Consider the following 17656-nt stretch of genomic DNA (forward strand, 5'->3'; position numbering starts at 1 on the left):
ATATAGTTTAGTATGCTGGTTATGTTTCCAGACTATGGAAGAAGGCTGCCAGGTATAAGTCATGATTGAACTTATTAGACGTGGGGTTTGGAGCAGGTTAATTAACCTCTAGGACGTACTTAAGTACAAGTAGTTCGGAACTAGTTGCCCTGAGGATGAAATGAGTTGACACACACATGGAAGACAGCGCGGTGTCTGGCACATGGTGCATAATCTGAAAAGGCCAGGCTGCAGAAGCAGAGAAGGTACCAGCGGCTCTGGAGGAAGCAGCCCCTGACGGCTTTCCAGAGGGCCTGCTAGGACTTTGGGCATTGTGTCTCAACCACAGAAAATGAGGCAGGAGAAGAAGGGATTCAGAAAGCAATTAAACAGGAACACTGAAACTTTTTAAGAATATCAAGGCCTGTGTGCCTCCTTGCTTGAGCATGGGCATGCTCAGGGCATACAGCTGAACAGCCACATCCTGGATCATGGATAGCCATAAAAATGCTGTCGTTTACTACCTTGTTAGATGTTTTACAAGCCACGCTGGTTTACCCAGTACCCTAGACACAACTTTAAAGGACACCTTCTGCTGGGGGCAGAGGAGACCACCAGCCTCTGGGCGGAGTTTGAATCGGAGTCCCAAAGATTTACGCCTACTCAATATTCCAGAATAGGTTTTGTCTGTCCCTACGACAGGCCTTTGCTATAGAATCCATCTTAAAGAAGTGCTGCTCACACACCTAATTAGCATGTTGTTGATGTGCTGTAGAGTTGGTTCTGACTCATAGCAATCCTGTACAGGGTTTCCGAGGAGCAGCTAGCTAGGTTTGAACTGCTTTGTTAGTAGTTAGTAGTCCGATGTTTATCATTTTCTGGAAATTCCTGCTTATCCATATGACTAAACATAGTATCTATTCTCACCAGCTGTTGTTGTTGGTAGGTGCCATCAAGTTGGTACCGACTCTTAGTGACCCCATGCACAACGGAACAAAATACTGCCCAGTCCTGGGCTAACCTCACAATTGTTACCACACTTGAGCCCATTGATGCTGCCACTTTGTCAATCCATCTCGCTGGGGGTCTTTCTCTTTTTCTCTGACCCTCCACCTTACCAAACATGATATCTATCCTTCTCCAGAGACTGATCCTTCCTGATAATATGTCTGAAATATGAGAGACGAAGTTTGGCCATCCTGGCCTCCAAGCAGCAATCTGGCTGCATTTCTTTCAACACAGATCTATTGGTTCTTTTGGCAGCCCATGACACTTTCAATAGTCTCCTCCAGTCTAAAACCTTCTAAACCCCAGCGCAGCCTCTGGTCGGGAAAGCAGGGGTAGCATTGCCTAGAGCCCGCCTCATCTCCTCTGGTCAGATCTTGTCCTTTCAATACATTTTTTGATCGTGTGAAACTGTCTAACTTGATCATTCTTGGTCAGCAAGGACAAGGACCCTTCACTGAAGGGCCAGCCCCTCCTACACCACAATAAGAAAATGAAGAATGTTTCCTAGGGCATTTTACCTAATTAAGTCTTCATCTCATACTAACATGTCTACATTTAAATATCACACACCAAGTTTATTTGATCATTTTATTCATTTTATTGCAAATTCTTGGTAAAGGAAAGAACATGGAAACTGATTCTCTTGTTTAAACTTTGGTGATAAGAGGAGGCTGTAGATCAGTGACTGGCAACCTTGGCTGCACACTGAATCACCTGGGGTATGGGTGGAGGGCTTTCAAATACATTCATGCCTGCATCCCAGCCCTCTGATAGGGATTTCATTGGACTGGGTTTGGCCAAGGCATGGCCAGCTTTTTAAACTCCCCATGGGGTTTTATTATGTAGTGGGGGCGGGGTGGGGGAAAGGGGCTGTGATAGCTCACAGGAAGGGGTGGGATATCAGAAGCACCTGAGAACTTCCACTGACTGCCATGCATCACCAGCTCACACCACCATCACCATCACTCCTGACCCTGCCATGCCAGCTGGTGTTCTCCCTTCCTCTCTTCCCAGGTGTCAGGTGTGCTGAGCTTCCTCCGCAGAGACCCAGAAGCAGAAAGACACGGGGGGTGGGGGAGGCTGTGGCTTGTGCTCAAATCTGGACACTTGCACTGAATAGAGTCACTCTAGCACAAAAAAAAAGGAAGTCATTTCTGATTGCAAGAGAACATTCACCTTTTGTTTTCGTGGCTAACTGAAAATATTTTTCCTATACAGAGATGAAAAGATGCATGGCAAAAGAAAAATAAAATAAAATAAAATATGTGTTAGATGATGTATTCCTTATTTAATCTCTGAAATCAAATTTTATGTTCTTTTTTTTTTTTTTTTGTCAAACCAAAGCGGGTAAAATTACGTTGTACTTTTAGCAGCATGTTTTATGTGGGTAAACAGTAATATAGCCAGTTCGATATTTCAGTAATGATTTATCCTAAAAATAGAAAATGCTTTTATTTTCCTGAGTCCTTGGCAAACAAACAAAAAACAAAGTGTTTAAAAATTCTTTTATGCATTCCTATTTTTCTTTGTCCTGGGGTACCTTCCCAGTTTAGAACAGTGTGCCTCACTGTCAGTTTCTCCATACACAGGTGAACAGCACAGGGACCGATTTTCAGACTCATCCAAGATGGCGGTGGAAAATAACAGACACCCATCAGCTACAAAGTTGCTCAAGATGAAAGTTTCTTGACAATGTTATAAATGCATTATCAATTTGAGTCTCAGTCCATACAAAAGTATGAATTTCTAACCCATTGGTAATACTGAACAATTCATATCTGAACAATGATAAAACTTTTAAGACATTTAAAAAATACATAGGATCCCGTTTTGACATCATAATCCTGATGTATTATCATGCCTTCTATTTTGTCTGCAAAACTTCCCTAGGGTACAGTGTATCAACATGATAAAACCAAGGCACAGGAATATAGTTACAAGTGTATATAGACCCTAGCACTTTGTGCCAATTTTGGAAACATTTAGAGAGGAGATCATAAAGCCTGGAAAAGTTGCACAGCCCAGTATAGTCAGTGAACACTTAATTGTGCAATAAACAGATTGTTAACCACCATTTCATTAGTAAATATATGGCTCTTACTATACAGGCTATGGAAAATTGAAAACTAGTTTTAAATATTAAAAGCCAGTGTATCTAGGTGGACGGTGCAGTTCTCTAGAGAATTGCCCGAAGTGTCCATTTGCATTTGCAATCTATATGACAGTTATCAATCCTTTACACTATTTTCATTTCATAAATTACAAGAAGTTTTTTATCCCAATTATTAAATCCATTCCCCCTTACAAAAGACAGAAGTTGTACAGGAAGAAAACCGATATAAGAAATTTGAGGAAATAATCATAAAATCCAAATATGGACTCAAAAGTTGAAATCTAACTTATTGGGACATTCACTTAAATTTAGGGGAAGGAACAACATTCTTGTGACAACTCATTAGCTTTCTAATCTAAAAAAAAAAAAAAATCACCATGACATTTTAAAAATAGGAAACGGTGTGGGCTAGAACATCAAGCATTAAAGACAACAGAAGTCTTTTCATTCATAACATGAAGGGGATCAAAGTCTCAAAATCCAGGGGGCAAAAATTCCATTTAAACGGTTTAGACAATTGAAATAAAATGTAAAAACTACCTTTAAGAACTTTAAAGAAAGTGTTTTTAAGACTCAAGGTAAACATTTAGACCCATGGAAACACATTACTTGGCACATGCACGCCATGGATGGAACAGTCCAGAATGCAGAGACAGTCTGGCTATATAGAGCTCCTCGTCCCACTGGCAAAACCTTCTTTTAGGTCCTTGTTCCAATTCTGCTCACACTGGTGCCTCCTGCTTCTGCATCTGTTGGATTTGCTTCTGGAGCTGGTCCTTGTCCAGCTTCATCTTGGCTTCAAGAACTTGTCGGAGGGATCCGATGCTTTCATAGATGGCTGCAAATCCTTTAAGAAGAGGTAAATTTCACAAGAGTTAATATTGCAAAATACCGTGTCAAATTCCACCACATATAGTAGTAACTGGAGTCGTGGTGTGGTGTTGTAGGATAAGCATTGGACTTCTAACTGCAAGGTTATCACTTCAAACCTAGCTGCTCCTTGGAAAGCCTACACAGGGTTATTATGAGTCAGAATCAACTCGATGGCATTCAAAAACAACAACATAGTAATAACTGCTTCTAGCAAGGTTTAGCCATAAATGCTACAACTACCAGGGTACAAGTGAGATGGAGAATAGAACATTTATCCAGTATTTCCTTGCAGGTTGCTTTTTAATTAAAAAAGAGCAAAACAGAACCATTGCAATAGAGAAGTCTGGTAGATACCACCTTAACCAAGTGATCAAAACTGGATCACCAATACCGGGAGACACCAACATCATGTACCTACTGATAAGATAGTATTTCTAGAGGTATTTCTGTCCAAAATGCATATCCTGAATCTAAGCCAAAGGAATCAAATTAAACCAAACTGAGAGACATTTTACAAAACACTGGTCTACAGCCTTTTAAAAAAATGCCAATATCACTGAGGATTAACCGAAGAAACATATCTAAATGTCATATGTAATGCATATTAGATTGTGTACAGGGAAGGTTTGCTATAAAACACATGAAACAATTGGCGAAAGCTGAATATTGAAAAATATTCATCGACATCACGTTGTACTATTGTTATTTAATAGAATATCCTTATACTTGGTGGTTCCGTGCCGTGCAGTCGGTTCAGACTCATAGCGATCCTGTACAGGGTTCCCGAGCCTGTAAATCTTTATGGGAGCAGAAAACCTCATCCTTCTCCAGCAGAGCAGCTGGTAGTTTCAAACTGCTGACCTTGAGGTTTGCAGCCCAGTTCATAACCACTATGCTACCAGAGCTACACATATTAAAGTCAGAAAGACGGAAACAGACGTGACTTCTGAAACTTACTTCCAAATGATTCTGCAAAAAAAAAAAAAACAACCCTGATACACACACATACACAGGATGAAATTAAGCAAACACATAAAATGTTAATAAATGGGAATCTAGGTGAAGGATGAGTCAGGGGTGGCACTGTGGGCTAATGCATCAGGCAGCTAAGTCGGTTTGAAATGTAAGGTCAGTGGTTCAAGCTCACCAGTCGCTCCTCAGAAACCCTATCTATACAGGGTCATAATGGGTTAGAACTGATTTGTCAGCACTCAACAACAAGGTGAAAGATACATAGGTTTTGGGGTTGTTTTTTCACTATGCTTGTAGCTTTCTTAAATTTGAAATTATTTCAAAATAAAAAATTAAAGAAAGAAAAATTCCCCATGAGAAAGCATTTCCTATTATTTTGTATTTCTATGGTTCCTAAAATAAATGTTTTTAAAAGTCTGACTTTCATTAGCAAATTTAGAATTTTCTCTCAGAAAAAATGTCCTTATGCAAAACCTCATAAAAAAAAAAAAAAGTGTAAAAATGACTTGCTAAAAATAATGTTCTTACTGACATGGAAAGATACAACATAGTAATAAGTTTAAAAGTACATATATACCCTTGTTGTTGTTAAGCGCCATTGAGTTGGTTTAGACTCATAGCAACCCTGCATAGGGTCTTCCAAGGAGCAGCTGGTAAGCTTGAACCACTGACCTTATAGTCCAGTGCATGAACCCAAAGCACCACAGCTGGACTTTGTATATACACCCTATATGGATAGAAATACATGTGTCAAAACTATCTCTACATAAGAAGCATTAGAATGTTTTAAAATACTCTGTGTCTTTTGAATTTCTGTTTTAAAATGTTTTTGGGTTTGTTTTTTTTTAGTATGAAGAATAAATGCTTTTTTTAAATATATATATATAAGACTATGGGTCAGAACCGACTCAATGGTACTTGGCAACACATTTCTTATTATAGTACTAACAATCTCAATAGTATACTGATTACAGGACAATAAATTCATTCAACAAATGATGAAAAGTTAAACATTGATAAAATATTCAAATGCCATGTTCAAATGGCCTAAAAGACCAAGAAAGAGAATTCATTTTTATCTTCAGAAATTCTCTAATTCATAAATTATGACTGCAGGTTAATGTGGCGCTGGAATGCAAAGTTGGTTTTGGAGATTCTATAGTGTTGGAATATGATCCCCTCAGGTTGGAAGGCACTCAAAATGTGACTGGGGAAGAGCTGCCTCCTCAAAGTAGAGCTGACCGTGATGATGCGAATACAGAAAAGCCCGTGGGAGAAAAGCCCGCAGGACCTTCATTTGCTGATGGGGCACAACTCAAAATGAAGAGAAACAGCTGTAAACATCCATTAATGATCAGAACATGGGATGCTCAAAGTATGACTCTGGGAAAATTGGAGGTTGTCAAAAATGAAATGGAATGCATCAACATCGATACCTTAGGCATTAGTGATTTGAAATGGACTGGTATTGGCCATTTTGAACCTGATGACTTAATGGTTTACTATGCCAGAAATGACAAATTGAAGAGGAATGGTGTTGCATTCATTGTCAAAAAGAACATATCCAGATCAGTCATGGGATAAAACGCTGTCTGTGATAGGATAATATCCATGTGACTACAGAGAAGCCCAGTTAATACCACTATTATTCAAATTTACACACCAACCACTAAAGCCAGTGAGGATGAAATAGAAGAATTCTACCAGCTTCTTCAATCTGACATTGATCAAACATGCAATCAAGATGTATTGATCATTACTGGTGATTGGAATGCAAAGGTTGGAAGGAAAGAAGAAGGATCAGTAGTTGGAAAATATGGCCTTGGTGATAGAAATGATGATGGAGATCGCATGATAGAATTCTGCAAATTTAATGATTTGTTCATTTCAAATGCCTTCTTTAGACAGCATAAGAGACAACTATACACATGGACCTCACCAGATGGAATACACAGAAATCAAATGACTACATCTGCAGAAAAAGATTATGTAAAAGCTCCATACCATCAGACAAAACAAGGCCAGGGGCAGACTTTGGAACAGATCATCAATTACTCATATGCAAATTCAAACTGAAGCTGAAGAAAATGAAAACAAATCCACGAGAGCCAAAATATGACCTTGAATATATCCCACCCGGATTTAGAGATCATACGAAGAACAGATTTGATACATTAAATACTAAAGACCGAAGACCAGAAGAGTTGTGGGATGACATCAAGAACATCATACAGGAAGAAAGCAAAAAGTCATAAAGAAGACAAGAAAGAGGAAAAGGTCAAAATGGATGTTAGAAGAGACACTGAAACTTGCTCTCCAGCATAGAGATGCTAAAGAATATGGAAGAAATGAGGAGGTACAGAGCTGAACAGAAAATTTCAAAGATCAGCTCAAGAAGATAAAGCCAAAAATTCCATAAAATGTGCAAAGGTTTGGAATCAGAAAACCAAAAAGGAAGAACATGCTCAGCATTTCTCAAGCTGGGGGAACTGAAGACAAAATTCAAGCCTCGACTTTCAGTATTAAAAGATTCTCTGGGCAAATTATTGAATGATGCAGAAAGCATCAAGAGAAGATGGAAGGAATACACAGAGTCACTGTACCAAGAGGAAATGGTTCATGTTCAACTGTTTCAAGAGGTAGCATATGATCAAGAGCCAATGATACTGAAGGAAGAAGTCCAAGGTGCATTGAAGGAATTGGGAAAGAACAAGGCACCAGGAACTGATGGAATAAAAATTGAAATCTTTCAAGAAAGTGATGCAGTACAGGAGGCACGAATTCATCTCTGACAATAAATTTGGAAGACAACTATTTGGCCAACTGATTGGAAGAGATCCGTATTTGTGCCCATTCCAAAGAGAGGTGACCCAATGGAATGCGGAAATCATTGGACAATCTCTTTGATATCCCATGTGAGTAAAGTTTTACTAAAGGTAATTAATACAGAAACGGCTGCAAGCATACATTGACAGAGAACTTCCAGAAGTTCAAGCCGGATTCAGAAGAGGCCATGGAATGAGGGATATCAGTGCTGATGTATGATGGATCTTGGCTGAAAGCAGAGAATATCAGAAAGATGTCTACCTGTGCTTTATTGACTGCACAAAGGCCTTCAATTGTGTGGATCATAACAAGCTATGGACAACATTGTGAAGTATGAGTATTCCGGAACACATGCTCATGAGGAATCTGCACATGGACCAAGAGGCAGTTGTTTGAACAGAACATAGGAACACTGAATGGTAAAAATTAAGAAAGGTGTACAACAGGGTTGTATTCTTTCACCATACTTTTTCAACCTGTATGCTGAGCAAATCATGCGATAAGCTGGGTTCTAGGAAGAAAAACGTGGCATCAGGATTGGAGGAAGACTCATTAACAACCTGCAATATGCAAATGATACAACCTTGATGCTGAAAGTGAAGAGGACTTAAAACATTTACTGATGAAGATCAAAGAGCACAGCCTTCAGTATGGATTACATCTCAATGAAAGAAAACAAAAATCCTCACCACTGGACCAATAAACAACATTCTTATCAACAGAGAAAGGATTGAAGTTGTCAAGGACTTCATTCTTCTTGAATCAACCATCGACACTCATGGAAGCACCAGTCAAGAAATCAAACGATTTGCATTAGGTAAATCTGCTGCACAAGTCCTTTTTCAAGTGTTGAAGAGCAAAGATGTCAGCTTGAGGACTAAGGTGTGCCTGACCCAAGCCATGGTATTTTCAATAACTTCATATGCATGCAAAAGCTGGACAGTGAATAAGGAAGACCATAAAAGAATTGATGCTTTTGAGTTATGGTGTTGGAGGAGAATATTGAAAGTGCCATGGACTGCCAAAAGAACCAATAGATCCGTTTTGAAGGAAGTGCAGCCAGAGTGCTCCTTGGAGGCCAAGATGGCCAAACTTCATCTCTCATGCTTTGGACACATTATTAAGAGGGACCAGTCACTGGAGAAGGATATCATGTTTGGTAAGGAGGAGGGTCAGAGAAAAAGAGGAAGACCTCCAACAAGATGGATTGGCCAAGTGGCAGCATCGATAGATTCAAGAGTGGTAACACTAGTGAGGTTGGCCCAGGATTGGGCAGTGTTTCGTTCTGCTGTGCATAAGGTTGCTATGAGTCGGTACCAACTCGATGGCACCTAACAACAACCATGGGTCGGAACTGACTTGATAGCACTTAACAACAGAAAGAAAAGGTAATAATATAAAGTGAGGCGTGGTAGCATAGTGGATTACAAGTTGGAATGCCAATTGCAAGGTTAGCAGTTTGAATCTACCAGCTGCTCCTCAGGAGAAAGATAAGGCTTTCTGCTCCTGTAAAGATGTACAGCCTCAGTAACCTTATACAGGGTCACTATGAGTCAGAATTGACTACATGGCACACAACAGCCACTACCACCAGGCAATAATTTAGTCAAACTTTTCATACTACAAAACTGTCTTCTCTTCCCTGCTCAACCAGTCTCCACTTGAAGACTTTCACTAAGGAAAGAGCTCATCAACTCACAAAGCCACTAGCTTCTTTGTTAGGATGTATTATTTGTAAGACACTTCTGTCTGTCTTCAGGGAACTTCCACTTACTGGTCCCAGGTATACATTCTTGAGCACAGAGTGTAAATATAAATATGATCCCTCTTTTATATAACAGAATTTCCAGACTTGAAATCAGTTCTAGCATTTCCCTCACTGCATGTGTGAATTCTTGGGCCTGGCTGACTTCTGAGTAGGGAAAAACCATTCATTGCCAGGGAGGTGTACTGCCAACAGTACAAAATAGGCCCGCCAAAGCCCTGCAAAAGTGTATGCTTATCAGTACATCTTACCAAGATCAGTATGTCTCAGAAAAGAATTGGTAGATGGCAGTAAAGAAAAGAACAGGAGTTGCAAACTAAGACATTTTTGTTTTGTTTGCGTTTCCCTCATGGTGACTCTTCATGTAATTCGAATTATCAAACAGCATTTAAATCAATGCACCATAGCTACTTAGAAAATCATCTAAGGCTATTCCAATATTATTACCACTATTCAGGTTCATAGGAATTAGTAGGTTTTTTTCAATCAAACAGAAAATAAACCATGCGAGCTCTCTTCTTTTTGACCCACCATCGTTAACTTCTGCTTTCACATCCTTTATATCTTCGTTCATCTGTAACTCAAGCTTGTTGATCCGTCCATGAACCTTCTCCTCTTCTTGCTTTGTTCTCTGTACTTCCAGGGTCTTCTTTTGAGTCTCTTCGATTCTGTCAAGTCTGGCTGACATCTGGCTGAGCTTCTTCTCCACGTCTCTCTCACTGGCTCCCTGAGAACCATCAGAAGAATTACAATTGGTTACTCTAAAAAGGAAGTCTACATTGTATTCACATCAGCCAGAAAAGAATTTAACAGCAATCTTCTAGGAACAGAGTTGCAAAGGCTGCTAGCTGCCCACCCTGACATCCATTCTCCCAGGTCACTGATAGTACAGATTAGACTCATACTTTTTACAGTCTCCTAAATTTGGTGTGGCCATGTGACTATGTACTAGCCAGTGATATGTAAGGACAAGTATATGTGGCAGCTTCCAGGAAGCTTGGTCATAACTTTCCTTTCTTCCTCCTGTTTCTGGAATTCAGAGGTCATAACTGGAGTTCTAGCAACTATCTTCAACTATGAGGCCAAAAGTCACTCTGTAAGGCTGACAAAAAATTTAGTAGAACAAGCCTGGCTTGCTGAGTTCCAACAAGCTGCCATATTATATCAGCTCTGAACGACACACATTCATATTTATTTTATGTGAAAAACAAATGAGCTATCATTACTATTAATTATTAAACCAATCCAGGTATAAGAATACATAATAATCCAAAGATGTAAAAAGCTAAGTATGTATTAATATAGATCCAAGTAAGTCATTCCCTGGTACCTCCACCAGTTTTGGAATCCCAGTGCAGTACTGTAGGATAAGCACTAGAATGCTAATGTCAGGGTTGGCAGTTCAAACCCATCAGCCATTCCTTGAAAACCCTATATAGGGTTGCTATGAATTGACACCAACTTGATGGCACTTAACAACAACAAAAAAAGTCATGGGGAGTGCAGTGGCTCTGTAGGATAAACACTGGACTATGATCTACAAGGTTGGCAGTTTGAGTCCATCAGCCACTCCATGAGAAGGAGAAAGATGAGACTTTCTGTTCCAGTAAAAATTTACAGCCTTGGAAACCCTACACAAGGTCGCTATGAGCTGGAACATGCAGTTGTTGTTAAATACCATGGAGTCGGTTCCAATCCGTAGCAACCCTGTATAGGGTTTCCAAGGAGTGGCTGGTGCGTTTGAACCGCCAACCTGGCAGTTCAAACTGACCTTGAGGTCCGGTGCTTTATCCTATAGCACCCTGCCAGGACTCCTAAATCATGCAGTAGACCTGATGAAAATTTAGGAGCATACTAAAAAGGGAAATAATTCCTTTCCCCCTGTGCTTGGTTTTATGGGCATCGGTGTCTGTGAGCAAGCTGAGGAGGTCAGGACTGCAAACACTGGCTGTAGAAGGGCTCTGGTATGACAAGTCTCTCTTGCTGGTACTCAGTTTACTTCTGCTGGGAACTGGGGTGGAAGGAGAGGAAAGGGGAAAAGATAAGGGGAGCTCGGTTGATGAGTTGTGCTGTGATGCTTCACACTGTGTAATGTGATGGAGAGTTCTGGAGAGAGAAGTCTGTTCAACACTGGCCCAAAAGCAAAACCCAAATCATAAACTTAACACAAATGAAGTTCGGAGTCCTGATGTGGCGCTGTAGGGTAAGGACTGGACTGCTAAACACAAGGTCAGCAGTTCAAATCCACCAGCCGCTACTTGAAAATCCTATGCAGGGTCACCATGTGTCAAAACCGATCAGAAGGCACTTAACAGTGACAACAAAGGATGGAGTTCATAACTGTCAGTCTTATTTACAAATGTAGATGTTCAATTTGGATCATTAAGTATTTGACATGAATTCATCATGGCTGAAAGTACTCAAGTTTTCTGTCTACCTAGTCTTTGAAAACCAAAATAAGTTAAAGTGCTTCTATTTCGCTATAAAGAATTCAAAGAATCAATATGAACTATGGAAATGGGTTTGGAGGGAAGAAACAATTAAAGAGCTTTGGTGTTGCTGCTGTTAAGAGCCATCAAGTTGGCTCCGATTCACAGCCACCCTATGTATGGTTTCCAAGAAGTGGCTAGTGAATTTGAACTGCCAATCTTGTGGTTCAAATTGACCTAGCAGTCCAGTCCTTTATCTTACAGCACCACACCAGGACTCCTAAGGAACTTTTGCTGTTGTTGTTGTTGTTAAGTGCTGTTGAGTCGATAATGTATAGGGTTTCCAAGAAGTAGCTGGGGTAGCTTGAATCACCGACCTTGCAGTTCAAATGACTTTGCAGTCTGATGCATTAGCCCACAGCACCACACCAGGACTCCCTAAATAAATGATAAATTACCACATCATATTCAAACATTGTAAGCCCCCACTGAGTAACTTCACTATTTTATTGTGAAACATCAATACTTACACTGATTTCTTTAACAACCAAGGAAAGCTGGTCAATTTTCTGTAAAAGTTCTTTTTCTATCCGTTCTTGTTCCTGTTGCAACCAATTCCGTGCTGATAAAATCTGATTACTGAGTTCTTCAACTGTACCTTTAAATCTAAGATAAGAAAACTAGTTAGATGTTAAGAAAAATCTTCATGACCTCAAGCAGCCTCAACCTCTGACTATGGGATCTCACATAAATATGTCAGCAGTAAACTCAGTTCAGTCAGAGTAAGATACCTTTTCTCAGGATGGCACTTGGCACTATGCTGGGGGGCTTAGGGGGCTGGAGGGAGGGTACCACAGAAAAGCGCATGCTTCCTGCTGCCAATGAAAGTGATCCACACGGCACTACACCATACTGGGTGCTGGGTTTCACAGTTCAGAGGGTCCAAGTGCTCCCAGCTCAGGGGACAAATTGTCCCAGCTCCCTTGTGAGGCTCCCTCCTCTGGGCTATTCCTCCTTGTTCTTTTGATCATCTAGGACTGGAGCCTGGCCTTCTTCCTCTCTAATGTTCTCGAATTTGCTCTTGTCCTATATAGATACTACTTGTTTTTAAGTAGAAACGAAATGAAAGGAAAAAAAAAAATCCCTCAATCTTCTATTCCTGCTAGTCTTTTTCCTTGCAAAATTCCTTAAAATAACAGTTCACATGTGCTGCCTCCTCTTAATATTTTTTTTTATTATGAAGTGTAAGGCAAGCACAAAACAATACCTGTGATATAAATACACTTTAAAGAAGAAGAAAATGTACACCCACTGCAACAGAACCACAAACTGCTCTCCTCTTCTCCCTATTAAGACGCCCCTTTGTTAACTGGGTTCATGGCTTCCAAGTCAGAGGATATATTTCCCAGCCTCCCTTGCAACTCTGTGTGGTCACATGACTGGAAGAGATGTGTACATCTTCCTGGTCACATTCCAAAGACAAAGTGTCTTGTCCTGGACTCTGTCCTGGTCCCAGCTGGCTGGGAAGGGACAAGGACTGCACAGCAGCCAGAGAAACAGCACTGAGTGAGCAGTGTTGTCCCACCTGCTCTTGACCCCTCACCTCTGAACTGTTATGTGGGAGGCACGGTACAGAAGGCAGCCTGCACCCTCACTTACACAACTATCTAACCACCAGCCGTGTTAAGACATAGAATATCAGTAACTTTGCTGTCCTAGGTGCATACTTCTCAGTTACAACCTAAGATCAGCACCAAACCGCAAGGTTGGCAGTTCAAACCCACCAGCTGCTCCTTGGAAACCTTAAACAGGGTCACTATGAGTCAGAACTGATTCCACAGCATGAAACAACAGCAACACCCCCGCCCTTCAAAAGAAACATTAATTTGAATTTGCTGTTCTTTATCATTTTACTTTGTGCTCTAGATCCCCAAACAACTTAACCAACCAAAGCGCTGTAGTTTCGAACTGCTGACTGAGATTAGCAACCCGACTCATAACCACTACGCATTTTCATAATTGAACAATATTCCATTTTGTGGATATACTACAGTTCATCCATTCTTCGGGTGATAGACATTTGCTTCCTCACTTACATCTTTGTAATTAAAAACGATGCTGCTATACAAATACTGGTACAGATCTCTGACTTTACACATGCAAGAGTTCCTATAGAGTATGCACACATCCAACTTTGTCAGAAAGTACTAAGTTGTTTCTCAGAGTAGCTGTGCTACTTCACACTTCGCTAAGCAGTAAAAGAAGCTTCTTCTCACCTCCATTAACGCTGTTGAGAAATCGGTGTTGATCTGATTTCTCTCTTTGTCTTGGCTTTAAGATCTTCTACATTTGGTGTTCTGCAGTGTAACTCTGATGTGTTTAGACTTCATTCTGTATTATTTATTTTATTAGAATGTGTTGGGTTTCCTAAATCTGGGTTTGTCTTTCATCAATTCTAGAAACTGTTCCATTATGCCTTTGGATGTTGCTTCTCCCCTATTCTATTATCTACTCAGAATTTGGATCTGTCTTCTTGTATTCCTTTTTATTGCTCTCACACATTGAGCTGCATTAAACAGCACCAATTGATTTTCTCACAGTTCTGTAGGCCAGAAATCCAGGTGGCTCCATTAGATTTGCTCAAGGCCAAAATCAAGGTCCAAAGTTGTTGTTGTTGTTGTTAAGTGCCGTCGAGTTGTTTCCGACCCATAGCAAGGTCCAAAGTAGTAGGATTGTATTCCTTAGTGGGGATTCGAGGGGACAACCCCCTGATCAGCTCATTCAGCTTGCTAGCCAAATTCAGTTCCTTGCTGAACGTTGAACAGAAATCATTCTCACCTTCTCAAGGCTGCCCACATTCCTTGCTGGCTTTGAAAATGACTCCCTTCTCCCATTTTCAAAATCAGAAATAGCATTTTGAGTCTTTTTCACACTTAGAATCTCTCCTCTGCTTCCCTCTTCTATACCTCATGCCTCTGATCTCAGCTGGAGAAGGTTCTCTACGTTAAGGGCTCATGCAGTAAGACTTGAGTCCATCCAGATAACCTAGGAAACTTTCTCCATTTCAAGGTTCCTAACCTTCATCACTGAGTTAATGTTCCAGACTGCAAAGCTATTTGAACTGCAAGGTTGGTGGTTCAGTTTGGAAACACTATACAGGATCGCTATGGGTTGGAATCGACTCAACAGCACTTACCACCACCAACAAACCTTAATCACATCTCCAAAGTTCCTTTTGTGACGTAACAAGACATGTTCAGAGATTATGGCAATTTGGATGGGGACATTTTTGGATGGGGCATTATCTTGCCTACCTATGTTGTTGTTGTTGTTAGGTGCCATTGAGTTGGTACCAACTCATAGCGACCCCATGCACAGCAGAACAAAACACTGCCCGGTCCTGGGCCAACCTCACTGCTGTTGACTCCATCGATGCTGCCACTTGGCCAATCCATCTCGCTGGGGGTCTTCCTCTTTTTCTCTGACCCTCCACCTTACCAAACACGATATCCTTCTCCAGCAACTGGTCCCTCCTGACAATATGTCCAAAGTATGAAAGACGAAATTTGACCATCTTGGCCTCCAAGGAGCACTCTGGCTGTACTTCTTCCAACATGGATCTGTTGGTTCTTTTGGCAGCCCATGACACTTTCAATATTCTCCTCCAACATCATAACTCAAAAGCATCAATTCTTCTACAGTCTTCCTTATTCACTGCCCAGCTTTCACATGCATATGAGGTTATTGAAAATACCATGGCTTAGGTCAGGCGCACCTTAGTCTTCAAGCTGACATCTTTACTCTTCAATACTTTAAAAAGATCTCATGCAGCAGATTTGCCTAATGCAATACATCGTTTGATTTCTTGACTGCTGCTTCCGTGAGTGTTTAGTTGATCCAACAAGAATGAAGTCCTTGACAACTTCAATCTTTTCTCCAACGATAAGAATGTTGTTTATTTGTCCAGTGGTGAGGATTTTTGTTTTTTTGACACTGAGATAATTCATACTGAAGGCTGTGCTCTTTGATCTTCATCAGTAAATGTTTTAAGTCCTCTTCACTTTCAGCAAGCAAGGTTGTATCATCTGCATATCGCAGGTTGTTAATGAGTCTTCCTCCAATCCTGATGCCACGTTTTTCATCATAGAACCCAGCTTCTTGTATTATTTGCTCAGCATACAGGATGAAGAAGTATAGTGAAAGAATACAACCTTGTCATCTACCTATAGCTCTTCCTAATATTTCACATTTTACAACTCTATCTCTTAATATGCAATCCAGCTAATTTTGTCATCTCCCTCTCTTGGTTTATTAATCATCTCCTTAGCTGTGTACAATCTGTTGTTTAATCCACTGATTCAGCTTCTATTTTTAATTATTATATTTTTCTAGAAGTTCTATTTGTTTTTGTTTTTCCAATTACACCTGGTCATTCTTTATAATCTTCTTTTCCTTCATCATATTTTCAAAGCATGTGTTTTATATAAATAGATAGATAGATAGATAGATGCACACTTACACACACATACATACTTAATTTTATCCAATAATTTCATGTCTATAGTTTTTAGACGTCTGATTCTATTTTGTGTTGCTTCTTCTGCCTCTATCACTGAAGTGGTTTGTTTCCTTATGTGGTTTGCAGATTTTGATTATATACTCATATCCCTTGGACCTTCATCTGCGGGAACACTTGAAGATTAAGGATCTGCATTTACTTCTGACAGACACTTCTGGGTGCTACCAAACCAGGTAAGCTAGCCACTGTGGCTTTCACTTGGATAATGGAAATTCTGGCCCTAAATCCACATAAATTTGAACTGTGATCCTTAATCCTCAAGAATACCGCTTATCCCTTCCCCCTGAGCTAAAATTTAGAAGGATAACTGTCCTCATGATCTTTGTGTAATGAGCTTTTTCCTAATTCATCCTACTGGGGCATCAGCTTCCCCATCTTCAGTCTCACCTTCTATTTTGCATAGTCCCCAGTCTTGCTGCCTGTCTTCTATGAATCCCCATGTCTACATTTTTTTAGGCATTAAATCACAAGAAGAAAAAGAAATATGATCAGGTCTGTTGACTTAGTCATTGATCTCTTGGGATTATCTCCTAAAGATATAATTCACAGAAGAAAAACTGTTGCAGTGTTTATTTTCTTCTTCTGTGATGGAAGGAAGGGGGTTGGCTAGCTCTTTCTGTACGTCTCTGTACTTGGCAAGCTTGTAGGATGCATGAGAGGTGGTAACATAACTCAATAGTTATATAAATACAGATAACAAGGAGAAAGGAGACATGATTTTTACACGAGAATTCCTAATTAATCAGTAACAACCCTGAAATGACATTAAATAGGAAGGCAATGAAATGTAAGAGCCAGAAGAATGATTAATTTGAACTTTTCACAGACTCTAACAAAGTTAAAAAGTTCCATACTGAAGTCATTTAAAAAATACATACTACCTAGTTCATGCCCTGATTTTATATGCTTGCATCTATCAAATGGAGTCTTGGTGTGGCACTTTAGGATAAGCACTTGACTGCAATGCCAGTTTGAATCACAAGGTCAGCAGTTCAAATTCACCAGCTGCTCTTTGGAAACCCTATACAGGGTAGTTATGAGTACGAACCGACTCCACAACACTTAACAACAATAACAACACCAAAATCAGTAAACATTGTGATCGTTGAAAA

The 17656-nt window shown here is 40.1% G+C and overlaps 1 protein-coding gene across 1 annotated transcript in view; it reads right to left on the reverse strand.

The window, feature by feature from the left end:
* Window positions 1–3822: 3822 nt before the first annotated feature.
* FAM81A (family with sequence similarity 81, member A) overlaps window positions 3823–17656 on the reverse strand; it is a 56553-nt gene continuing 42719 nt past the window's right edge. Inside the window, exons 6-8 of the mRNA XM_006831591.1 lie at window positions 12496–12631; window positions 10068–10263; window positions 3823–3947 (exon numbers count right to left, since the gene is read on the reverse strand). Of these exons, the coding sequence (XP_006831654.1) occupies window positions 3823–3947; window positions 10068–10263; window positions 12496–12631 (457 nt within the window). The remainder of the gene's footprint in view (window positions 3948–10067; window positions 10264–12495; window positions 12632–17656) is intronic.

This window comes from Chrysochloris asiatica, unplaced genomic scaffold (genome assembly GCF_000296735.1).
Source record: "Chrysochloris asiatica unplaced genomic scaffold, ChrAsi1.0 scaffold00004, whole genome shotgun sequence".
In the NCBI taxonomy this organism is placed as follows: Eukaryota; Metazoa; Chordata; class Mammalia; order Afrosoricida; family Chrysochloridae; genus Chrysochloris; species Chrysochloris asiatica.